Source organism: Cavia porcellus, unplaced genomic scaffold (genome assembly GCF_034190915.1).
Source record: "Cavia porcellus strain 051 isolate PalLab524CR breed Dunkin Hartley unplaced genomic scaffold, mCavPor4.1 scaffold_7, whole genome shotgun sequence".
In the NCBI taxonomy this organism is placed as follows: Eukaryota; Metazoa; Chordata; class Mammalia; order Rodentia; family Caviidae; genus Cavia; species Cavia porcellus.
In genome coordinates, this window is record NW_026947490.1 from 39086014 (window position 1) to 39111951 (window position 25938).

Here is a 25938-nt window from a genome sequence, read left to right on the forward strand (position 1 = left end):
TAATACAATATTACCTTCAGGCTTCATGTTAAAAATATATATGAAACAGCATATGGATTTTGTGTTTCACTTGGCTCGCATATCTTATTGTGTATATGCAGATATTCCAAAATCTGAACTGGAAGCACTAGTGGTTCCTTGCTTTGGGGAAAGGCTGCCTGTGTACCAGTTTACTTATTGTGTCCATTAGTGTTGTCTGTCTCCCTTGTGGGAATATAAGCTCCGATGGGGAGAACAGAAAGCTCTTTGCACACTACCTAGCACATTGCAAGTGCCTGTCAATGTTTGTTGAATGACTGAATGAACTCAGAGCAGTTGTCAGTCACTGGGTTTTTGGGGACCCAACTTGGGCTTAGGAGTCTTCCTAGGGTGTTCCCTTCTAGAAGTGCCAGAGCCACCCTCACAAAGGTGCATCCTGAGGGAGGATCATCACATCACCAGACACAGATTTCCTTTATGTGGGGGATCCTCTGCGTAAGGGGATGCCAGAGGTAGAGATCTTCTGAGCCCTTGAATGTGTGTGGTATCTGCCAGACGTGTTTTATGTTGTCAAGATGTTTTTCAATAAAAAATAGCTTCAGTATTTTACAGAGCAACAAATGGTAACCTTTAGAAACATTAAAAAAATAAATCCTTGCACTCAGAAGATCATGACCGAGTGTGTGGTAGTTGGAAATCTGTTTTAGTGAGTGGTACCTGATGCACTCTGCAGGCTCTCTCAGACAGCTTTCAGTAGTGTGCTGTGTGCATAAGGGGATTCACTGACTCAGGCCTTTGACACTGAACTATATCTCCAGTTTTTATTTGTGGGATAGATTCTTTCTAAATTATCTCGGCTGGGTTTAGTCTTTGGATTCCTCTGCCTCAGCCTCCCATGGTGCTGGGATTATAGATGTGTGCCCCAGTGCCTAGCCAGATCCGTGCTTTTGAATTGCATTCTCTTTCCTGTGTTTGGTTTTATTTTGGTGCTGGGGCTGGTAGGAAGCCAAGGTCCCATGCAGGTACCCTGCCTCAGAGTGGCAGCCTGGGACCCTTAGATTGCATCTTACAGAGTCTGATCATTTTTCTTCAAGGATTTTATCCTGGAACATTACAGTGAAGATGGTTGTTTGTATGAAGACGAAATTGCAGATCTGATGGATCTGAGGCAGGTAAGTTTCCTGTGCAGAACTGGGAGGACGGCTGCTGCTCCTTGTCGAGTCCTCAGGACACTCATGGTACCAGAGAGCTGAGGACAGTTGGATGTGGCAGGATGGAGTCACTGAGCCCACTTGCTGCCTAAGAAAACTGTCCCAACTGTGCTACGCCTGGGGAGGACCCCAGAACTCCCGACTTCATCTCAAGCCCTTTGCCGCCCTGCTCAGTTCAGGATGCTGCAGCAGAGCCCACAGCCACACCCTGTGTGCAGCGCACGGTGGTCAGCGCTCCTGTCCTGCTCATGCCTCTGCCTGTGTCCCCCCTCCAGGCTTGTCGCACGCCCAGCCGGAATGAGGCGGGGGTTGAACTGCTGATGAGCTACTTCCTCCAGCTGGGTTTTGTAGAGAGCCGGTTCTTCCCGCCCACCTGCCACTTGGGGCTCTTGTTTACCTGGTAGGTGCCTGAGGTCTGTGCAGGTGCTTTCCTAGATCCTGACCCACCCCCGGCTGTCCTGCACTGCAGTCCCCTCTCTCTGCCTGTGGTGTGTGTACAGCAGTGGGGTAAGGTGTGCCAGCAGATGGACATTTATGATGGGGATCACAAGTAAGGCTCCAGTAGACTGTGGCTGCCTGCATCTCGGAACAGGGGAGCCAAGGGAGAGTTTTTCGTGGGGGAGGCTCATTATGTCCATGGGGAGATGCTGGAGCACTGAAGTTGAACCAGTGGGAAACAAGAGTCTCTCTCTAGACGCGACAGGACTATGGGGTGTGCGTGGGGTTTAGGTTTTGTGCCTATGTATAGCAAACATAGATTTTAAAAACTGAAGCAGAACCTTTGATTCTTTTCCAGAGTTGGTATTTTCTTTTCTTTTTTTTTTTTTTTATTGGTACCAGGGATCGAACTCACCGACCGCATGCTTGCAAGGCCGGCGCTTATGCTGCTGAGCTAAATCCCCAGCCTCAGAGTTGGTATTTTCAAAGGTCATTGTAGGCGTATTTAGCTGGGGGGGGAGGGATTTAGCTCAGTGGTAAAATCATGAGGTAGTGAGTTTGATCCCTGGTGCAAAAAAAAAAAAATCCTGAGTCTTACACTTGAAGAGTAATTATAAGGGGTTAGAAATTGCTCATATATGTGTGTTTATTTAAGCTCCTTTTTTTGGTTCTTCCTTTTGGTGTACTGGGAACTGAACCCAAGGCCTTTCTTTTCTGAGCACTCATTTTTAAGAGCAGTTGTAGGTTCTGAGCACTCATTTTTAAGAGCACTTGTAGGTTCACAGCCAGTTGACCAGAAAGCATAGACAGTTGCCTTCTCCCTTCTCTCTGTACATGCCTGGTGCCCCTACCACTCGTGCCTCTGCCACTGAGCTGAGGTTGGGGTTTGTCACAAGGGATGGACACACCTTGACACATCTTTATCAGCCGGAGTCCACAGTTTGTGAGGTTTCCTCTGGGTGTTGCATACTCTCTGGGTTTTGATGAAGACCTGCTTCCCCACTGCGGTACCCTCCAGAATGGTTTCACTGCGCTACACACCCTCTCCAGCTCCTAGCACCACTGACCTTTTCACTGTCTCCGTAATGCTGCCTTTGCTCCCATGTCGCATGGTTAGAGTCAGACAGTAGACAGCCTTTTTTCACTCAGTGGTAGCATTTGTTCCTTGAGGCCTTTTCATGGTTTGCTAGCTTGTTTCTTTTAAGAGTTGACTTACATCCCATCCTCTGGATCTACCAGTTTGTTTCTGCATTCACTTGCCAAGGGGCGTCTTGCTTAAGAGGCCTTCTTGCCCCCTCCCCCCAGAACTGGAGATTGAACGTAGGGCCTTTGCATGGAACTGTCTCCCCACCCTTTTTTCAATTTTTAATTTTGAGCTAGGGTCTTGCTAAAGTCTCTCAGTTGCCCAAGTTGTGCTTGAATTTTCTATCTTCCTGCCTCAGCTTCCCAGAGTGCTGGGATTACAGGTATGCACCACCATACCCAGGGAAGAGGCCTTATTTCTGTGGCTGTGGTGAGTCTTTAATCAGGCTGATCAGACTTGTCATCTTGCTTGGCAACAAAAGTTTCATCACATACATATATCTTTGGATTTTATTTAAGAAATAAATTTGCCCAAGTTCACCCAGACTGGCATTATCTAGCCAAGTGGCCCTGTATTCTCAGAACACATTTCTGTTGAATAGGTATGACTCGCTCACTGGTGTTCCGGTCAGCCAGCAGAACCTGCTTCTGGAGAAGGCCAGCATCCTGTTCAACATTGGAGCCCTCTACACCCAGATCGGGACCCGGTGCAATCGGCAGACTCAAGCTGGGCTGGAGAGTGCTGTGGATGCCTTCCAGAGAGCTGCAGGTGCTTCTCCCCACCCCCTGACACCTGGGGCTGCCAGGTGCAGCCCGGATACTGCTAGCAGAGTCACAGGTGCCCTGAAAAGCCATGTTTGGCCTTGTGAACCTGAAAGGGACAGGCCCATTTCCAGCACTGGTGAGACTTCCCGTCCAGTGTCATCCTTGAAGATTCAAGCTGTGTGGACTTGGTCTGGGATGGCTCATGTATAGTAAGACCTGTGGCAAATGGTTAATCAAACGTGTAGTTCCCAGGGTGCTAGGGAAGAGCCACTGCTTTCACCACTCTCCTGGGGGACAGAATAACTTCTCCCAAACTATGACAAAGTAGACGTTGGCTCATCTTATCAGTGATACTATAGTCCCCTTTATCCATAGGGGACGAGTGCCTGAAAGTGTGGATAGTACTGGACCATATATATGTTTTCCCCGTGTGGACATTCCTGTTATAAAGTTTAATTTGTAGATTAGACACAGTAAGAGATTAACAATAATAATAATGTAGAACAGTTATAAAATAAAATTTTTTCTTTTGAGGCAGGACCTCACTGTCTGTTCAGTCTAGTCTGAAACCCAGTGTGGCCCAGGCTGGCCTCGATCTTGCCGTGACCCTTCTGCCTCCTGGGTGCTGGGATTGTAAGGTGCACCGTGCATGGTGGAGGTGGCTGCTACTGCTTCTGCTGCTTTTTTTTTTTGGCTTCCTAAGACATTTCTGGATTGAGGCTAATAGAAACCACGGGAAGCAAACCCTCAGATAAAGGGAACTGCTGTGTTACTCTCTATGCCTTTATCTGATGCTCATTTTACCAAGTTCACTGTTCCCAGCCTTGTGTCCGGGGATGTGAAGGGACGCCTCGGGATTCTGTCTGTCTCTTCCAGGATTTCTAAATGTTTTCCCCATTGTAGTCTCTTTTCCTAAAACTTCACAGTGTGAACCAGATGCAGGGTGGAGGCGAAAGCCAGCCCACATGAAAGACTGTGTAAAGGGATGCCAGGCATGCTTCAGGCTTGTCTGAGGGGGTCTGCACTGCTTCCCTCTAGCAGGGCAGACCGAGGGTGGGTGTGGTGGGCAGGCACAGGGACCCCTGGAGCCGGCTCCACAGCCTTCCCATTTGGCTCTGAGGAGTTGTGACCCCTCTCTACCCCCATCCCCACTGAGAACCTGTCTAGTACTCACATACTGCTCTGTGAACCCATTCAGCTGGACCACCGTAAAATTTCTTGGGTTAAAATAGTTGATCCCTTGGATAAAATGGTATGCTGAGATCCCACTGGGGTGTCCACTTCTTTTTTTTTTTTTTTCTTGTTTTGGTTTTTTGATACAGTTTGACTTGTAACCCAGACTGACTTTGAACTAGAGATCCTCTTGCCTCCCTACTGCTATGGCATCCTGTTTCTTCTGGACTCATCCTTCTTTCTGCAGGGACACTTTGAGATCTATCTCCAAAATGGTGGACAGAAGGAAGGTGGGAGGGTAGTGGAGGAGTGGGGAGCCCAGAGGGGTGCAGCCAGCTGGAAGCAAGTGCCATCTTTCTGTGGGGTAGCAAAACCAGAGGAACTGGTTGGTTGGGGTTCACGTGGCAGATTCTGTTTCTGGTGTAGCTTGATTGTCAGTCAGTGCTCTGGACAGTTAATTGTCTAAAGTATGGGGAAGTCAGCTGGGGGCTGCGACATGAACTTGTCCATGGAGTGGATCAGACTGTTCTTTCCTGAGGGCCTGGGGGAAGCCATGTCTCTGAGTGACCCAAGTGTCCCTCAGTTCCCCTCACTCATTCTGCCTGTTTTTGGTTTTCACCTTCATCACTTACCTGGTCTTGGGGAATTTCTCACATCTGTCCCAGGTGAGACAGGAGCAGAGAGGAGCCAGCTGCTTTCCTTGGTTGCTGTAGATGTACATGTTTTAGTAGAAATCCATGTTTTAAAAATTATGATAAAATGTATATCATAAAATTTTATAGTTTTAAACTTTATTGTGGCAAAATATATGAAAGATAAAATTACCATTCATTCTTTTGTGGTGCTGGAGGTTATACTCAGGGCCTTTGCACTGAGCGGTATTCTCAGCCCTTTTTAATTTTTTTAAATTTTTAAAATTGCTAGGTTATCCAGGTTAGGCTTGAACTTGCAGTCTTCCTGCCTCATCTGCCTAGTGTGGTGGAGTCTTGGGCATGTGCCACATTGTCCCATAGTTTTAGCCGTTTTTAGCCGTAGGATTCAGTGGCATTAAGTACCCTTAGCATCACTGCCCACCTGCAGAGAATACTGTCATTGTTTGCATTGGAACACTGCCCTTAGACAACAGCGTCCTCTCTCCTTCCCCAGCTCCTGGTAACCTTTGTTCTACTCTGTCCCTGTGAATTCGGCTGTTCCAAGTACCTCACCAAATAGAATCATACAGTATTTATCCTTTTGTGACCAGGATGTCTCCATTCTTGTTGCAGCATGTGTCAGCATTTCATTCCTTTTTAATATTTTTCTTTTAGTGGTGCAGGGGATGAAACCTAGGTGCCGTGTGCATGCTGAGCATGTGCAGGGTCACCACTGGACTACACCGCTAGTCCCTTACTCCTTTCTAAGACTGCACCATGCTCCGTTGCATGTGTGTGCACTATGCTTGTGTACTCATCCATCGGCAGGCATTCGATTGCTTCTACCTTGCCTCTTATGAGTAACACTGTTATTAACAAGTGTGCAAGTTTCAGTTAAGTGCCTGCTTTCACTTCTTCGGGTATATGTGTAGAGTTGGAATTCCTGGATAATAGAGTATTCAGAATCACATTTTTTGAAGATGCTGTAGGACATCATACGCATACATACATACCATTTTGTTTCGCAGTGTTGGAGCTCAAACCCAGGGCCATATGCATACTAGGCAAGGGCTCTACTGCTGAGCCACAGCCCAGCCCCAGCTTTGTAGGACCTCTGTCATTCTCTATAGCAGCCTGGTGAAATACATGTGATCCTCAACTAATGAACAAAACACTTGTAATTGTAGGGGTTTTAAATTACCTGAAAGAGACATTCACTCATACTCCGAGTTACGACATGAGTCCTGCCATGCTTAGCGTGCTGGTCCGAATGATGCTTGCTCAGGCCCAAGAAAGTCTGTTTGAGAAAATCAGCCTCCCTGGGATCCGGAATGAGTTCTTCATGCTGGTGAAGGTGGCGCAGGAGGCTGCCAAGGTAAGGCTTCCTAAGTCCTGTGACTTTTAGGAAGGGGCAGGTTACGTGGGCGTTGGTATTCTGGGAGCAGAGGGGGGTTCCCACGGTGGCAGCTTGCCTGTCACCTGGGCGTTGTGCCCACCCTAGCTGAAGCTGCTGGCTCACATCTTTTTGGCAAGTATCAGTGTTTCAGCTACGGATCATTGATCCCATCTGCAGCTTAGCCTAAAAACCAGCATAATGGCAGGTGCCTGATCACCCAGTTAACTCTGGTGCTGGCAGTGTGAGGAGTTGCTTGGCATGGTGCCCAGATTCCGAAGGGGCAGGGGCTGCTGCCTGGAAGAAGGGGCTCTGTTTCTGCAGCTGCTGTGGGTGGCTCACTCTTTCCATGTCCCTTCTGTTGCAGGTGGGAGAGGTCTACAGGCAGCTGCACGTGGCCACAAGCCAGGCACCCGTGAAAGAGAACATCCCCTACTCCTGGGCCAGCCTGGCCTGTGTGAAGGCCCACCACTACACGGCCCTGGCCCACTACTTCACCGCCACCCTCCTCATCGACCACCAGCGTAAGGCTTAGGGCTCAGGGGAGGTAGTGGGGCGTTGGTCAGGCTTTGGGGATCCTGAGGTCAGTGGGAGCTGCCTTTCTGCCCTGGAGGTGCTCACAGCCTGAAGGCAGGGATGTGGAGGACACGTTGACCAGGCAGCTGTCACTGGAACCAGGCAGAATGAGTTATAGGCTCTTGCGGGGGAGTTTAATCCTTTCTGGGATCCAGCAAATGCATTTTCACTTGGAATCTAGACTCTAAGGGGTAACAAATCTCAGTACTCAAGATAAGCGACTTTTTAAAGTAGTAGTTTACTTTTTACTTTTTATTTATTTTTATTTTGTTTTTTGGTACCGGGGATTGAACTCACGATCTTTCCAGTGGTCCCTTCTGTTGCAGGTGGGAGCACTTTGTGCTTAATAGGCAAGTGCTTGCACCACTGAGCTAAATCCCTGGCCCTTTATTTTTATTTTTTAGCGGTTCTGGGGATGTAACCTAGGGCTTATAGCATGCAAGGAGAGTGCTCTACCACTGAGCTACATCACCAGCCTGAAGGTTGTATTTTAAGTAAGTCAAATTAATGCAAAAAATTTGTTACTACATTTTTAAATAAACACAGGGATCACTATAAACAGATCTGTGCAGACCTCTGTTAGAGCCTGTGGCAAAAAAAAAAAAAAAAAATCTCCATGGATTAATTTTGACATTGAAAAAATTGTATTGAAATATTAGGTATATTGTTTATTGAATTCATATTATCCTTTTAAATTTTGATTCTGAGATAAGTACCTCATTTTCCTCAGTCTAAGGGCTGACTCTGATCAAGTGGTCAAGTGAGATTTTTTCCCACTTTATTTCCATTTATTTTAATTGTCAGAAATATGTGTGCTATATGACAGGAAGTTTGGATTTATGTTGGTTTTGGTTTTGATGGGGCTTGAATGCAGGGCCTCGTGCATGCTACACAAGTGCTGTTCCCCTGGGCTGTAAGAGGGATTTTTGCTGTATTTAGTGCTAGTCAGGTTAACCCCCAGAGCAGCTGAACCGACTGCCTCTGAAGGCCGTCTGTGCAGGGTTGTAACTCACCTGCACCACTGTCTAGCTGGGTGAGCTCAGACAGGTTGCCTCGCTGCTCTGAGCCAGTTGTCTCATCTGTAAAGTGGAGACAGGAAGAGAGCCCTCCTCCCAGAGCTGCAAAGCTGCATCGAGTCTGGTGTGGTGGAGACTGTGGAGGTGTTCGCTGCTGGTACTTGCGTTGCATAGTCCATGGTGTAAGGCGAGACAGGTGAACTGAGGGGAGTGCAGTGGCCAGTGGGTGCTGTCCCGGCACAACTGAGGCAGTGGTTCCTGCAGTCCTAGATGGCCTCTTGGAGGTGATGACAGTTCAATTTGGCTTTTCCTCTTTTTCTTCTTTTGAGATATGGAGGATTAAACCTAGGGTCTTTGCACTGAGATACATCCCCAGCCAGCCAACCAGTCCTGTCTGTCTGTCCCCCTCCCTCTCTCTGTCCCCTCCCCCAACCCTGCCTCCCTCCCTCCTTCTTTCCTCCCCCTTTCCCCCAGCCTTTATTTAAACTTTGAGACAGGGCCTCACTTTCTAAATTGTCCAGGTTGGACTTGGACTTGCAGTCCTCCTGCCTGAGCCTCCTAGAGGGCTGCGATGACAGGTGTGTGATTTAGGCTTTTATAGCTGAACATGGAGGATGGCAGTGCCTGAGCACAGAGGAGGAGGCCTAGGGCGTGGAGCTGGTGGTGTGGGGCAAGTGAGAAGGTGCGCTCCAGGAGGTGGGGTGAAGTAGGGGTAACACCTCATCCTCAACATGGAGGCCACAAGAGGTCCGCAGGCCTGGTAGCAGCAGGCCCAGGGCTGTGCTAGGAGTCCCATCGGAGTGTAACTTAGAGGAGGTCGTGTGTGGGGGCTCAGGACCAAATCCGGAGCCCCTGGCCTGTGGCTGGCCTCAGTGATCAAAGGCCGGGCCTGGATTGCCTAATCCATCACCCCAGATGCCCGGTGGAACCCCAGAAGGAAGGAGCCTGGTGAGGCAGCTCCATCTCTGGGGGTCTGACTGTGGCTCTCCTTGCAGTGAAGCGAGGTGCAGACGAGGACCACCAGGAGAAGTGCCTGTCCCAGCTCTATGACCACATGCCGGAGGGGCTGACGCCCCTGGCCACACTGAAGAATGATCAGCAGCGCCAGCAGCTAGGTGAGTCCCGGCCCTCGCCTGAACCTGTGCCCTGCTGCTGCCTGGCACGACTGGTCTCGAGGGGAGGGCTTGGGGGAGCAGGTGTCCCACAGCATCATGCAGGAGGTGCTGTCTCAGAGGTGTCCAGGCTGCTCAGTGTGGAGGCAGAGCTGTGACCAGCTCGTACCCTGAGGTGGCCCATGGGTGGCCCTCTGCCATCCTACTGCAGAAGGACATAGTGTTGATTTTCTTCGGCGGTGATGGCTTGCCTTGTGGGTCCTGTGCCACTGCATCCTGACTCCCTCCAGCACCCACCCCACCCCCACCTCTGGATTGATTGCTCCATTGCCCACCCCCACCTCCCCCTGCTTTGGACTCACTCTGCACCCTGTCTGTCCCCCACTCCCCCGCCCCCACATTTGATCAGCAAACTCCGTGGGTTCTACCTAGGAAACATAACCCTAAACCCCATCCCTGCTTACTCTTCCACGAGGTCAGAGCCACACATGCAGTGTCTGCTTGACAAACCTACCTCCACACAACCCTTTGAGACAGGTCTCAGGGATCCCCATTTTACCGTGGAGGAAACAGGCTCGAGGCCTGGAGCAGTCATTCAGTCTGCCCTACTCGTAGCTGGTCTCCCTGCTTCTCTCTGCTTGTCCACTGTGTGTTCCTTTCAGTCTACGGCTCATACCCTGAGGGGCCCAGGGTTAGGAGTGAGCAAGTCTTTATCCTAATTGTAAAATCAGGCATGAACTGGCCCCTTTTTCTCCCTGATGTCATTCCTTATCATTCTCTCCTTCCTGTCATACCTACCCCTAGTTCCTGGTGGCCTTGAAAACCTATGCATGCTTCTGCCCCAGGACCTTTGCATGTGCTGTATCCTATTTCAGATATGCTCTTCCGTTAGATATCTTCATGCCTCTTCTTTCATTTCCTTCAGAATTCTGCTCAAAAGTTACTGTACCACATCAAAACCAAAGAACAAAAAAAGTGAATAAAAAATTAAAAATATGTATTCAAAGAAGTTACTTTATTAAAAAACTCTCCCTGGTCCACCATCAAAGAATAACTTCTATTTCTAGTCTTTCTCACAACTGCCTACTCTGCTTTATTTTTTCTGTAGAACCTTGATATCACATGTTCCACTATGTATTTCTTTGCCTGTTAATTATCTGTCTTCATCCAATAATATGTAACTCTATGAATTTGGGAGCAGCCTTTTGGTCATGACTTAACTGTCATACCTTTGACAGCCTATGAATGTTTGTTGAATGCATGTTTGTACCCCCACCTTGGAGCGGTACTGGAACTCGAACTCAGGACCTTGCACTTGCTGGCAGGCTCTGTGCTGCTAAGCTATATCCTCGGTCCTTGAGTGAGTGTTTAATAGGCACAATTGAGCATGTCTGTCACAGCACCCTTGGCTGTCCCAGCAGATCCTTTGCAAAGGGAAGTGCCCGCCTTCTTGGGTTGCTCCTCGGGCCCGTGGTGCTCCACGCAGTCACGTGCCACATGGGATGGTCTTCTTCCCACAGGGAAGTGCCACTTGTACAAAGCCCTCACCCACCACGAGGAGGCGACGAGAGAGGCCAGCCTGTGCAAGAAGCTGCGTGACATCCAGGTTCTCCAGGAGGTGCTGTCAGCTGCGCACCAGCGCACAAGGCTCAAGTACACTCAGCACCAGGAGGACGACGATCTCCTGAACTTGACAGACGCGCCCAATATTGTCTGTGAGTGGCAGGACCAGACCCTGCGCGTGCAGAGAGGGCTCCTCGGGGGAGGCGGGGCCCTGCTGTCCGCCCTGTGCTTGCTCATCCTGCCGGCCTCCCTCGCTCTGGCCTTTCCGTCTCCAGACCCTCACATCCGGGCTCCTGCTCCTCTCCTGCCCCTCGCCACTCTTCCCTGAGTGTCAGGTGCCTGGTACCTTGCTCAGATGACTGCACTTCTGTCCGGTCCACCCACCCTGGCCTTTTCTGCCATCTGTTCCCCCCGGTTTGCCTTCTCTAGTGCCCTTTCTCAGGAGGACCTGAGATGGGGCTCAGCCGTCGCTGTCACCAGGACACCCTGGGAACTGGTCCTTCTCCCTGACACCCTCCGAGGCTCCACGCCACTCATATTGTAGCTGCTTTCTAGGAAACCATGCTCTGCTGTCTTCTCCTTCCTGCGCCCTAGGGGGCCTCCCTGGGCCTGCTCCATCTTCTGTCCTCACTACCATCTCGGCGTCTCTAGGGTCTGGGCACGCTGGTGTTCAGGGACGCAGACTAGGCAGTTGTTGCTGTCTTCTATTTTCGAGGGCTCAAGTCTGAGGGCCTCCTTCGAGCGGTGAGGGAGGGCAAGGATTGGGATCCCTTTGTCCATTACCTCTCAGAATACACAGGAAAGGCCAACGCAGGCTACTTTTCTCCCCTGCACACTCACAGGACAGATCACTCCCGACACCAGGCGAGGGGTGACACCAGGCAGGGAGCAGTTCCCGCAGCTGACACCGGCGGGTGCTCTCTAGCCCGGTTCGGTTCACCCTGTTTGCCCAGTGGTGGTGTCACGAACCCCAGTCTGAGGGCCTATGTTCCAGGACTCCCCGCTCCCTGGGATCCGCCCCAGTGCTGCTCTGTGAGGCCAGGCCTCGCCCACCCAGCTGCACCCCCAGTGGAAGCCACCGTGGTAGCAGTGGGAAGCATGAACGCGGCACTAGGCTGAGGGTTTGTAGAGCTCTGGGCCCCTGTGGACAGAGTGTGTGATCTGCCTTGGCGATGCCTGCCTCCTTAGGTCATCTTTTCACGCTGTTTGTGAGTAATTAGCCTGTTGTGGGATCCTTTGTTTGAAATGGACCAGCCTTGTGCCACAAGTGGGCCCAAGCCTGCCATGAAGGTGCTGGTGAAGATGGGCACTGTGGATGGACTGCCTGGCTACTCGCTGCGAAATGCTCGCATCACGTGTTCATAGGAAAGTGGGAAGCCCCTTATGTCCAGGCTGTGTACTGAGCTGTATCTGAGACAGGTCACTTCTCAGTAGAGTGACAGTGAAGTCGACCGGGAGAGCAGTAGGCTCCGTGGAGGAGAGGACTGTGTCTGGCTGTCACTTCTCTGTCCCAGCCCCTAACAGGGTGTGGCTCATAGGTGGTGCCCCAGTGGAAGGCGGCGACCCCGGCCAGGGCTGAGCAGGACCCATCTTCTGTGCCACTGTCCCAGCCGGCAGGAAGCGTCACTTTGTTCTCTACGTGGAGAGGAGGCTGGAGGCCTGCATTTTAAAGGATCACTTTCCGTTACAGAAACATTTATGTCTTCATTTTTAATCTTCTCTAGCAAAAACTGAACAAGAGGCTGAAATGATACTGCCCCAGTTCTCCAAAGTGACAGTCACAGACTTCTTCCAGAAGCTGGTAGGTTGAATACCTATTTCATTAATTTCTGTTTTCTGAGTATTCTGGCTTAGTCTGTCCAGGCTGCTATAACAGAGTACCACAAATGAGTGACTTTTACATAACAGAAATTTCAGTCTCTCAGTTCTGCCAGCTGAGAGGCTCCAGGGCCCACTTTGTGGTTCACAGGTGGTGCCTTCCTACGGCGTCCTCCTGGGGAAGAGACCAGTGGCTCCACTGTGCCCCCTTATCTGAGCATGAATCCCATTAATGAGGGTCACCCGCTTCATAACCTGCTCCCCACAGAAGGCCCAATCCCAGTGCTCACATTAATGTCAGTGCCGAATTGGAGAGAGACGAAAACGTTCAGACCACAGTGTATTTTATAAGCTCTGTATTTAGATATTTTGTATTTTTTATGTTAAAGGTTTTACTTAAGGTTTTGTTTTGTTTGTTGTTTTTGAGCCAGCAGCTCACTGTGTATCTCTGGCTGACCTTGAACTCGAAATGCTCCTGGCTCAACCTCTTGAGTGCAAGGATGAGACTTGTACCACCGAACCTGGCTTAAGATAATTAAGATAATTTCTATAAGATAGTATTATTTTAAATATACTGGGTATGCTTGAGAAAATCGCAGTTGGTATTCGTATGTGACTGTGGTGGCACCTGTGGCTCTAGGTGGTATCTGTAGCCTCAACAAGGCCAAAGGAGGTCTTCAGGACAGGTCCCCTTTAGCTTCCATGTGTCTAGTCCAGAACCGTGCAGGGTACCTGCAGTTCCAGCTATTCAGGATGCTGAGGCAGGAGGTTCCCTTGAGCTCACTACTTTGAAATCAGCCTGCATAACATAATCTAGTGTGACTTGTTTCAAAAATAGTCTGACTTAGCCTTCAAACCCTCAACCTAATTCTGCTCTCTTCCAAAGGGCCCCCTGTCAGTGTTTTCGGCTAACAAGAGGTGGACACCTCCCCGAAGCGTTCACTTCACCGTAGAGGAAGGGGACCTGGGGTTCACCCTGCGAGGCAACACCCCTGTTCAGGTCCACTTTCTGGCTCCCTCCTGTTCTGCTGCGGTAAGCCTGCTTCTCTCCAGCTGGGGGAACACAAAGTGAGCGGCCCGGACGCCTACCTGAGGGATGGAGTTTAGGGTCTGCCTGTGTCAAAGGCCTGACTTTTGATGTCAGAGGCCTTCTGGGTGCTCCGTGCCCAAAGAGGAAAGAATGAATGTTTTCCTTGTCTTGTAGCAAACTTACACATCTACTGGGAACTGGCTCGGGGAAGTAAATGTGCAAAGTTCTGATCTTTATTTAATCAATATTTTCCTAGCTGGCAGGGGCCAAGGAAGGAGATTATATTGTTTCCATTCGAGGCGTGGATTGTAAGTGGCTCACAGTGAGTGAAGTTATGAAGCTGCTGAAGAGCTTCGGTGGGGAGGAGATAGAGATGAAGGTTGTGAGCCCCCTGGATTCCACGTCGTCCATGGTGAGTGCAGAGGCCGTCAGTGGGCAGGTGGGGTGGGATCGCAGTGTGCTCACCCGGAGGCCTTTCCCAGCCTCCTGCCTTCCACCTGCACAACATGGCACACACAGCTTGAGAGTCCGCCCTGAGATGTGCTCACTCGAGGCAGAGGGATCACGTGGAAACTTCCAGAATTTTAATCCTATAGATAAAATACTCAGTGGACTTATTTTTCTGATTAAGTTGTCTTTAATTACAGATGTAACACACATGTTAAAAAATGTTCAAATGCTATAGACAGGGTTAAGACAGCAAGCAGAAGTCCGCTCCCTACCACAGAGGGAACATTAACCATTTCCTGGGAGACCTTGGGAATTATTTGATGCTTTTCCAAGTCCATGTGCACAGTTAGATCCTTTGACTTTTCCATTGGAAAGAATCATGTCTGAGGTTCTCCTAAACTTTGCTGCACTGAGCAGTGCACTTTAACTGGCCCTCGATACCAGCATTCTTTTATTCAGCAAATGCTGATTGTCAGTATGTCTTTGTTAGTGCTTTTGTTTGTGACTTGAAGGAGGCTGCTTATGAAAATGGAGGCCAAGCCAGGTGTTGTGGTGCATACCTGTAGTACCAGCACTTGGGAGGGTGAGGTAGGGGAATTGCTGTGAGTTTGAGGCCAGTGGGGCTATATAATGAGATCCTGTCTCAAATACCTCCCCTCCAAAACAATAAAAAGAGAAAAGAGCTTACTTAGCTCACAGTTTTGGAGGCTGAAAGTCCAGGATCGGGCAGCTCCGCTGACTTGGCCTCTGGTGAAGGCCTAATGGTGGATGCAAGTAAGGTGGGAGCACATGCAGAAGGGAGAGATCACATTCCAAAATAGGAGGTTCCAGCATTCTGGGAGGCTGAGCCAGAGGACCACAGCTTTGAGCCTCGCCCGGGCAACTTAGAGAAACCCTGTCAGAAAAATAAAAGGAGTAGGGATGTAGCTCAGTGGGAAGGTTCCGACCTCAGTCCCCAGTACCGAAGAAAACCCTGAAACAGTAAGCCAGAGCCCCCGAGTCCATCTTCTGAGGGAAGCCCAGCTGACCCACGGGCCACTGCTGGGCTCCACTCTTAAAGGTCTCCCTTGCAGCAGTGCCACACGGCACCCCGCTTCCAGCATATGAGTTTTTGGGGGAAACCACATCCCCCCACAGCAGCAGTGCCAGGCACTGATAGGAGTAGAGCTTCAGCTCCAGGGAGGCAGAAGATCCCTGTCCCCGGGAAGCTGGCATGTCACAAGCAAGTACACCGTTGTGATTTAACTAAGTGCTGCAGGAAAGGAAAACACGAATGTGGTCAAAGGTCTAGGCTGGCGAGAGGCTCCTAGACAGGGCTGGAACCAACCTGAATTACACAAGGGCAAGCCCTGGAGGGGAAGAGTGTGCTGGGGTGGACCAGGCACAGAGCCCCAGCTGCCAGGAGGAGCTGCTCCTGCCAGAACCCGAAGGCCTTTCAGTGACCAGAGAGATTGCAAGGAGTGAGCAGGAAGGGCAGGTGTGGAAGGCACTGGCCCTCAGGAGGGTGACGGTTCAGTGCCGTGCACTGTTTACTTTGCAAGGTGTCTGCTGCAGGAGCCCTGCCAGGGCAGCTGTCCCAGCCAGCAATGTCATGGCTCAGTATTGGGGTGGCAGTGGTGGGGAGAGAAGAGAATGTACCTGAGATGTAGTTTGGAGGGGGATGCATGGGTGCTTTTAGTATACATGGAGGGCGGGAAGGGGATGCCTTGGTTTCTTGCTTTAACTCCCTGGGCAGGGGTTTTTCATGACAGTGGGGAATCAGGGATGCGTGGAGGAGACAGAAAGCAGGAGACAGGCTTTGGATGGGTGTTTCAGGTGCTGTTGGTCATCAGGTATGACAGGTAGGCAGGTGGAGAAGTCAGAGCTAGAAATAAATATTAGATAGTCATCAACATAGGGATGGTATTTACAGCTGTGAGGTCAGATGAGATCACCTGAGGGTGTGAACCCCAAACCCTGAGACACCCCAGCGGTTAGAGGTCAGTTAGAAGAGAAGCAGGAACACAGAAACCAAGAAGTGGAGGGTTCAGGGAGAGAGATTAGAAGGAGCTTCTGAAGTCCAAAAAATAAGCTAGGTGGGATGGTGGTGGTGGTGTGTGTAATCCGAGCAACTCTGGGAGGCTGAGGCAAGAAGGTCACAAGTTCCAGCCAAGCCTGGGCAAACTTAGCGGCTTGGTGAGCCCCATTTCACAATTAAAAAAGGGAGGTGGGCGAGGCTAGAGATGTGGCTTCATGTGAAAGCCTTGGGTTAAGTCCCCAATAGCAGAGAAGGAAAAAAAAAAAAATCTTGCAGCAGGAAGTGACCAGTTGTATTAAGAGGTGACTGGGGGAGTCTGAGTCATATCTATTGCATTTGGCAGCACAACAAACTGACAGTTTTTGTGGAGAGATGACAGGAGTCAGGTTGGGGAGGGCTGGTGATGGATTAGAAAGTTCAATTGATAAAATGTCCAGAATGGAGTTAGAGAGCAGGTTAGTGGTTACAAAAAACAAAAAACAGTCCTTGCTTTTAAAAGCCTAATTCTGTATAAGTATTGGTCACCTGGGAGTTAGAATATCCTTTTAATTAAGAAGATGCTATAGATACAGAATGTGAGTCTCAAGCTTTATAATCACTTGGGCAACTTGAAGATACCTAACTTTTTTTTTCTCTATGCAGCATAATAAATGTGCCACGTACTCGGTGGGAATGCAGAAAACTTACTCCATGATTTGCTTAGCTATAGATGATGATGATAAAACTGATAAAACCAAGAAAATATCTAAAAAGCTTTCGTTTTTGAGTTGGGGCACCAATAAGAACCGCCGGAAATCAGCCAGCACCATGTGCCTCCCAGCGGTGGGCGTGTCGAGGCCTCACGTCAAGAGGAAGCTCCACGCTCCTTTCAGCGTGCTCAGCTCTGAAAGCTCTCTCTACTGACTGGAGGAAGCCGAAACGGCCACCTGGGATTCACTGGGTCTTAATATTTGTGCCATATTGTGGAGTATTTTCAAATCCCATTTGTTCACTTGTGTATCATATGCTTTATGAAAGTACCAAGAAGCATCTTGAAGTTGGTGGGAAACACTTGAGGAGTGTCACGATATTGCTGCAAGTTATTTATTCTATAAAATACTGTACAGAGTAGTGTTGAAAGTATGTCTGTTTTTAATGGTTACAGTGACCACTTTTAAGTACTCTCAAGAGTTCAGCTGTGGTTAATACATTAGTATTGTTTGTTAACTGTCCAGGTTTAGGTAATAATCTTTCCTTAACCTAGAATTCAAGGCAGGTCAGAGGAGCATAATGATAGAGTGTGATTTGTGTTCCTAAAAACTGTTCTAAAGAGCTGCTTCCTCATGAGATTCATCAATTTAAAGTAAAATTTTGCCATTATTTCTACATAATATGAATGCCGTTTCCAAAAGTCTAGTGCCAAATTTCTCTTGAATTACTATTTTTAAAAAAACCTTTTTGGCAGTGCTAAAAAAACCAAAAATACTACCAAAAAATAAAATTTAGGAGCAGCTTTTCCTCCAGTGTGATGCCATGTACAAGTCCTAACACCGTGGCAGTGTTAGATGGAAATGCTGTCTACAGGGTAGATGAAATACTGTTTGATACTCAAAACATTTTCATTTTGCTTAAAGTAGAATGTACACTAACTATATTTTAAGAATCTTTAGTAAAAAGGTAGCTTTACATTTTATACATGAAGATGTAAATGATTCAAGTTCAAAGCTCTGTTTGACTTTTTAAAATGAATATTCTTACCAGTTTGATTTCCTTGGCTGTAAGTTGGATGACACCGTGGCTCTAATAAGATTCATGGTTGACATAGTAAAAGTGACATAGCTTAAAAATACAGCTTGGAGATCTAATTTTGAGAATTAACAAGAATTTTATACTGTGCAATATCTTAAGGGAAGCAACCACCTTTGGGAAAGTATCTATCCACTGTTTATAGGACCATGTTTATATAAATATTTAAATAAACACATTTATCTGACTTTTTTTTGCCTTTCTGTCACTGTAATTCCATCTTTCAAGTAAGTATCCTAATGTACAAATGTTTTTGATTTTTAAGCATTAAAATAAATGAGCTCTTGAAATATTTTTAAAAATGTGGCATTTTTAATATATTTTTCCTTATAGTTTTGTTTTTGTAAATTAAGTTTATTGGTATACTTTACTTATACATGATTGTGTTCACTGTAGGGAATTTGTATCTGTACCCATGTTGTATCTGGATTCTTTTTCCCCCACCCCGCCTTCCTCCTTTCAGCCTTCTTCCCCTCATTTTTAGTGTGTGTATTTTTTCATTGGGCAGTTAACCCCTTTAATCCCCAGCCCCAGGCTCCCCTCACGGGATGTAGCACCCTCTGTTTTCTGGTGTATCTTTTATTGATCCACACATACACAGACATCTTTGTCATGCACTGATTTCGTCTTTACATGGGGAATTTCAAATCTTAGGCTTTCTGTGTTCAGAAGACACGCCCAGTAGTTACAAGCAGACTATGTGGCTGTCACTTCCCTCCAAAAAAACAGGAAGGCAGGAATGAAAGCACAAAGGAAGGGACTGTTATACATGTGTTTGTTTACTTTGGCAGCTGTGCCCTCAGAGCACAGCATATGCAGACCAGACCTGAAGAGCAGCAGTTTGCCACCAGGACCAAGGGCCATAGTACACAGTGCTTCACTGTAGGCCATTTCCTTTAGATGGTGACATCCTGCCCCTGAACTTTACAGAACCTTCTCATGGCAGATGAAGGTCAAGGTCACCTGCAAAAATCTTGGCTTAAGTAGATTGTTGCTTAGAACGAAAGTCTCATCAAACCGAGAGAGCAAAGCAGTGTACTTCAGTCTCCATTAGGCTTCTCCTTGTGTTTCACAAGATACTGTGCAAAGAAACTTTTTCTTGCTTTTTACATATGAAAACCAGATCTTGTAGTTGGTGGTTTAAGAGAAAACATAGACATGAGGCCAGCAGTCATCTGGACTGGGTGAAGAAGGCATGGATTTGCTGTGCTACTACCTGTCCAACTACCGACTCAAGTTCTTGGATGGAAGCGTTACTCAGTTGCTGGATACTTGGAAACTTCTGGAGCAGAAGAGGAGCTTTAACTTTCCCAACTCCTGGGATCTGCTGCACAGTTCGTAGAAGAAATGGCTCAGAGAGCACAGCCCTTTTCTTCCTGAGGAAAGGGTTCTTCCTGGGCTCTTTGGTTTGCTCTTGGACCTGAACGGGAAATGAAAGGAAAAAGCACATAAGCGCCCCCTGGAGGACTGGCAGCTTTCTTAAAATTTGAGTTTGTTCATTTGGGCTTGCCTTGTGGGTTAGGTATCAAATGTTTTCAGGTGCCGTGAGTATAAATCTTTAGACATCAGTAAAATAACTGGATGTTTAAAAATTATTAAAGTTGCCTTTAATACCCCCACAAAATACTTCCTCCTGTTTCAAACACAGCCCATTGTTCTTCCCACTTTCAAAGCAGTTCTTTAGTCCTCTTTGAGAGTACCTGTTTGGACTGTCATGGCTGGCTGTGTCCTGAATCAATTCAAAATGTTAATCTTTCATGGTCATTTTGAATTTGAGGATGAGCCAGAAGTCATACAACTCCAGATCCAGTGAATAAGGTGGACAATTCACCTCAATATGTTTTTGTACAGAAATTACCATAAATGTTTTAAAATAATTCAAGATACCAAGACAGCCATAAAAATACACTCACAAAAGACAGCTTCTAGAAATAATTCAGAAAGTGGCAAAAATGATGGAATAGTTCATGTTTGAAGCCAGGTGGAATATTTTGAGGGTTTGAGAACACTGTATCTTTATCCCCCTTAAGATCTCACTGTAGCAATATATCTTAAGTTTTTCAATTTAAACATTCACACCCAGTATCTAAATGAGACCTGCTTCCTACAAGACCTGTGGGAAGCTTGCCTATCAAAGGAGAAACTCACTCCAGTCTGGTATTATATGAAGGCAGACAGTAGCATTATCTCATAAGTTAGGAATAACAAAGCAAAGGATGCAGTAGAGAGGAATCTAAACTTCACAGAGCTGCTTGTATTTCCAATTTTTTTTTTTTTTTTGTCTTTTTTGAGACAGAGTCTTACTATGCAGTTCAGGCTGGCCTTGAGCTCACTTTGTATCCCAGACTGGTCTCGAACTTGCAACGATCCTCCTGCCTCAGCCTCCCGAGTGCTGGGATTACAGATGTGAGCCACCACGTCTGGCCTGTATTTCCAATTTGATTCTCAACCCAAGATGCACATCAGAGAGGGGAATTAAAAACAACAATGGATGCCCAGGCCTTACTCTTATGTTCTGATTTTCAGTTGGTCAGAGGCAACCCTCATGCATCTTTGCATGTGTGTGTGCATGCACACACATGTATGTGGGTATATGTGTTGCTAGGGATCAACCCCAAAGTTTCATAGGTGCTAGACAAGAGCTTTACCACTGAGCTGCACTACCAGCCCTGTCACTTTAAAAGTTCACCAGCAAGATGGGTTTCAAAAATGGTGGCTTGCTAGGGGATTGGGTGGAGAGTCTCTCAGGAGAAATCATATTAGATGCTAGAATACAACAACATGGAGAGGGCCAGATGAATGGATAGTGAATCTTATTAACCAAGACAGCGTGGCTGGAGGATTTAAGGTCGTGCTGAGACTGTGATGGCTGATAACAGGAGTCTGCAAACCCGCACCTTTAATGTGGCACACTGACTAGTGGATCCAAGAGGAAAAGCTGTCTTGGCTTTTGGCAACTGTTGGAAATTGAGACCCGGGACCCCATGAAGCAGCCAGGGCTGCTTGGCTGTGCCAGAGGAGATTGTGAGAAGCTCTGGAGCTCAGAAGCCAAACACCGTGCAGTTTTCTGACCGTTCCGCACTGTGTTGGGAACACAGTGAAGGCAAGTGGCATAGTGAGCAGTAGACTCAAGAGGAAGATCTGCACTGAGTCCTGGTGAGTACCTGGGACTGGGTCCCATGGCTGCTGTGGCTGGCTGGAGGACATCTTGGAATTGGGCAGAGCGCGCCACCACGGCGACATCAGTAACACAGAGAGTTTGATGAAGGACATCTTGGACTTGGGCAGAGCCCGCGGCTCAGTGACATCAGACAGTCGCCCCTGATATAGAGAGGGCTGGTGGAGGACATCTTGAAATTGGGCAGAGCCCAGTGCCGTGACAGCGTCAGCAACATAGAACTAGTGGAGGACATTTTGGAATTGGGCAGACCTACATTAGATAGTCGCTCCTGGCACAGAGAGGTCTGGAAGAGGATAGCTGGGATTTGGGCAGAGCCCTGTGCCACAGTGACATTAGTCAGCTGCTTCTGGCACAGAACTGCCAGAATCTGCTGAGGCTGAGCCAAGCCTCTGGTTGGGACCCAATAAGCAGACTCTTGGGACAAAATAGTCGTGACTCTGTGACATCCACAAAGTACAGCCTAGTTTGCAGGTTGACTGGCACAGAGGCTGGAGGCTAGCCTGCACGTCCCTGCATCCCTGCCTACCCCAGCAAATTGGGGAGGACAGCAAAAACTCAAGTCAACACACTTCTGAAAGGCCCTAAGCAATATGGAGAGGGCCAGAGACCCCCAGGACACTCCAGTCGGAAAGAAACCAGAAACATGACAAGAGATAGAAATAAAAAAAAATCTCCAGCTGCCCAACGTGAGAAAATAAGCCCAGGGGAAGTTAACACTGAAGAGAACCAGCACAGTAACCATCCAATACTGGACACAGCATCAGCCGAAATAAAAAAAAAATACCTCCGTGAACTCATAGGTGAATTTAAAGCTGTACTCCTGATCCAAGTGAGGCAAGATATAAAGAGATTAATTAAAGAAATGACAAGCCCCGCCCAAGAGAACACAGATGGAAGAACTGAGGAAATCAGAAAAGAAAGAGAAACTTCTGAAGAAGAATTTAAACATAACTTAGAATACATGAAAGAGATCCAAAGAGATTACCAGGAAACTAAAAACTCCCTTGAACACTGGCAAAATGCCTTGACAGAAACTAAAGTTAGCTTTTTGAAACTTGAAGAGATTTATGATATATGATCGTGAAAGAAAAGACCTCTTAAAAATAACAACCAGAAAGAAACAATTCAAAGGCTAGAAGATGACAAAAGGATACATAACTTAAGAATAAAGCATGTGAGTGAGGAAGCAGGAGCAACCAAAAATGAAATACAAAGAATATTCACAGATACATTAAAGCAAAATTTCCCATGTATAGCAAAAAGAAATGATATCCAGATAAAAGAGGCATACAGAACACCAGCTACCTACAACCAAAACAGATCTACACCCAGACATATAATCAAGATTCCAGAAATCCATCAAAAGAACAGAATATTAAAAGCAGCCAGAGAAAAGAAGCAGATTACCTACAACGGGAAAATTATCAAAATAACAACAGACTTATCAACACAAACTCTTAAATCAAGAAGGGAATGGGGAGAAATATTCCAAGTCCTGAAAGAAAATACGCAACAAAGACTCATATACCCATCAAAACTCTTTCTCAAAATTAATGGAGAAATAAGGTGCTTCCAAGACAAGGAGGAATTGTGGGAGTTCATGGCGACCAATCCAACCCTACAGAGAGTGCTGAAGGACATTCCAGAGAAAGAGAGGAAGGGATACCAGGATTCCAGCAACAGTGGCAGAGAGGCCTCAATGAACAGGGCAGATAGTGGAATGAGGGAGTAAGGTGGACAAATTATAGCAGTAAAGTGGAGTAGCAGACATGAGGCAGAGATGGCAAGCTATAGTCTTTAGTATAGATAGCTTTGATACACTATAAAAAAAGGCAGAGGTCATTGTTAATAGTGTATCAGGATTTAAGAGACACAGTAGTCTTATCGCTCTGTTTAGTTTGAATTTAATTTGTTCTGGTCTATCCATTCATATCAGTTTTGAGGGCACAGACATCTGACCCAAAAATAGGTTATACCATGGTAACTATCCTTAATTTCCTATTAACTTAAACTGAAATCCTGTATTACTTACATTGTCTTACTATGACTGATCTTATTTGAATCCAATTCATAAGACCACAGTTTTGCCCTGGCTGATTTTATTTGAATTTGGTATGTTTGATAGTATCAACCCTAAAAGTAGAGGCAACTACTCTGAAGATGACAAGATGTAAAAGATATCCATACTGGTGTTAATTATTAACAGCTCTCAAGTCCTACAATGTTTTCAAAGTGGTGTTTTTATAAAAATAGCTAGGTAATACTATGTTTAACTATATTAAGCCCGATGATGTGGACAAGTCTACTGAAAATAACAAGAGAAAGTAACTATAGTAGATCACCTACTATTGTGGTCTTATGTGTCTTTTTCATTGCATGCTTTTCTAGGAATTTGTTTTGCTGCCTTGTTATGATTTGTTTTTCCCTATAATACAAAGAGGATAGATATACATGTAGAAATTCACACATGAGAAGATTTAAAAAAAAAAAAAACTATTTACGGGAACAGATTATATAATGCAAGATGCAATGAACAGATACTCTGAAGAAGAGACACTAAGAAACCCAATGCTAATTTTGTAGCATTATGATATAAAATCTAGCAATACTATTATTCACTGATCAGAGTGATATTATTAGTCTAGTCTCTTAAGTTCAATTTCAGCATATGTAAAGATAAGGACAGCTACTACAAAGAGAAAGAGAGATGCGATGGTAGTTATTGTCTTCCCCAATGTCAGATCTTGAAGACCTAAAAAGCCTTCATCATCCTGTAATGATTTGCTTAGTTCTATAATATGCAGTATGTATTTAATGTGCCTGAAGATGGGGACAACTATTTGGAAGAAACTAGAGACAATTAGATAAACAGTGAAGATCTTCAGTGGACTTACTTTGAAATCTGTATTTCTTTAAATTGTTTTTTTTAAATCTGTTTTGTTCTGTTATGTTTAATTTTACCCTCTTTAAGATATAAAACAAGTGAGTAGGACTGATGACCATATTACTAAGTTTTTGTTAGATCATTGAGCAGAACTGTTGGCAGTCTATTTGAATGTCATTTTACATACTTTAATTTTGTAACCTGAACAGCTATTTCTAAGATGACAATATGTAACTTATCAACTGGCGATTTCTTAACATTTATTTTTATGTAATTCTGTATTATTTCTACCCTTTTTTTATCTCCATGTATTTTTTTGTTTCTCTTTAAATAAAAGAAAAAAAAAAGTTCACCAGCATAACTGTGGGATGATGAATGGCAGTTAGCCTGGGAGTCTAAAATCAGATCTTCAACTTGTACACTTGTTACACACTTGCCTGGAGTGAGTGGCAGGCTCTGATGGCTCCCTGAACTTAAATTTCTCGAAAAGGTTTGGTAAACGAACACAGGGAATGACATAAATTGCAACCATAGCTAGAGTAAAATCTCATCAAAGTAAGCCAAGACACTGCGTGCGGACAGGGCTGTTGTGAAGGAGGAATCCATACTTACTAACTGGATGATGAGGCAGGATGCTTCCGTCTGGTTGGCCACTGGAAGCAACACCATCCCAAGGTCCAGCACAGTAAACTTCTGTATGGCTGGGAAGTACTGTTCACTCATCTGTGTCTTTTCAACTACTACAATCCCTTGAAGATTACTGGACTTTGAAGAAAAACATAAATCATTTAGTATCGACTTTCCTTTCTAAATTAAGAAAGCCTATCATGTTATCAGTGGTCTCCATCATTGGCTTGGAATGACCAACGCTATTACTGAAATTTTTCCAAGGGACAGGGGTGGGAAGGATATAAATCACTGTTCGATTTGTTTCTTTAGTTCAGTACTTACATTTCTAACCCGAACAAGTCTCTTTCTGTAGCCATTTCCCGCCACTAAATCAGCTTCCGTGATATAGAGAATGCAAGATCTGCTGGACAGGTAAAAATCTACCACTGTCAGGCCGTCTTCAAAAACGAGTTTAATTTTTCCTTAAAAAATAGACAACAAAATGAGTTCACGTAAATGCATGGTGAGAAAAGAGCTTGGGGAAGGAAATCAGCCCAACCCACTGACCTTGCATTTCTAGCGCCAGCTGTGACCCACGCCATTTTTCATTGGCCACAATGTGCCCAAAAGGTACGTGCACTGGGCCTGTGCTGTCAGGGGGGTTCTTGTCCATCGGTGGTCTCGATCTAATGTGGGAAATGCAAGACAACTTTTGAACAGGCTCTCCTCCACGTGAGCCCACATTCAACTAGAAGCCCAGCCCCCTTTGGCAAAATTCTAACTACAGAGCGGTTGGTGAAAGACAATTTATCAGTCTAAGAACCAGGAGACGTGGTGGCTGCGTTTCTCATTTTCAGCACCTGCCTGGTCGCTGATACCCAGCTGGTTCCGCGCCCTGGCTCATCCTGGCTGATCGGTCCAGCCCAAGATTCTAGCAGAAACAGCAGGGGACCACGCCTCCGCCCCAGTCCGGAGGATCCGACACCCTAACCTGAGATCGCACCACTTCCGGGTTCCCTTCCATTGCGCTTGGCCAGGTTTTCATCCTTCCCGTCCTCCACCTCCCACAGCGTCGGACAGGCTGTGGTGGCTGTGATTGATATCTACTCTGACCAATAAGGAGGCAGACAGCTCAGAAAACTTCCGCACTGGTGGAGATTTGAATGAGAACCGCTAGTTGCCAAGAGCGACGGGTGTGGAAGTAACCTTAGCTCTGATTGGTT

The 25938-nt window shown here is 46.7% G+C and overlaps 2 protein-coding genes across 7 annotated transcripts in view; one reads left to right on the forward strand and one right to left on the reverse strand.

Moving 5' to 3' along the window:
* Window positions 1-18343, forward strand: part of Rhpn2 (rhophilin Rho GTPase binding protein 2) — a 49675-nt gene extending 31332 nt beyond the window's left edge. For all 3 annotated transcript variants that reach the window (XM_063253385.1, XM_003466623.5, XM_063253384.1), the window contains exons 5-15: window positions 1074-1151; window positions 1466-1590; window positions 3314-3480; window positions 6469-6656; window positions 7042-7198; window positions 9262-9381; window positions 10899-11093; window positions 12666-12742; window positions 13646-13792; window positions 14046-14201; window positions 16899-18343. In XM_063253385.1, coding sequence (XP_063109455.1) covers window positions 1074-1151; window positions 1466-1590; window positions 3314-3480; window positions 6469-6656; window positions 7042-7198; window positions 9262-9381; window positions 10899-11093; window positions 12666-12742; window positions 13646-13792; window positions 14046-14201; window positions 16899-17159 — 1671 coding nt within the window. In that variant the 3' untranslated portion in view covers window positions 17160-18343. The remainder of the gene's footprint in view (window positions 1-1073; window positions 1152-1465; window positions 1591-3313; window positions 3481-6468; window positions 6657-7041; window positions 7199-9261; window positions 9382-10898; window positions 11094-12665; window positions 12743-13645; window positions 13793-14045; window positions 14202-16898) is intronic.
* A 261-nt stretch (window positions 18344-18604) lies between these two features.
* On the reverse strand, window positions 18605-25793 carry Faap24 (FA core complex associated protein 24). Of its 4 annotated transcripts, none has more exons than XM_003466624.4 (5): window positions 25707-25793; window positions 25283-25401; window positions 25058-25197; window positions 24719-24871; window positions 18605-19461 (listed from the first exon to the last, which is right to left on the reverse strand). In XM_003466624.4, exons 2-5 carry the CDS (start codon window positions 25386-25388, stop codon window positions 19213-19215), a joined length of 648 nt encoding a protein of 215 aa, XP_003466672.1. In that variant the 5' UTR covers window positions 25389-25401; window positions 25707-25793; the 3' UTR covers window positions 18605-19212. The 4 variants fall into 4 exon arrangements, with proteins under 4 accessions (XP_003466672.1, XP_005002311.1, XP_013004588.1 ...); XM_005002254.4 differs by having other exon boundaries at window positions 25576-25752; XM_013149134.3 differs by having other exon boundaries at window positions 25580-25745.
* Window positions 25794-25938: the final 145 nt, after the last annotated feature.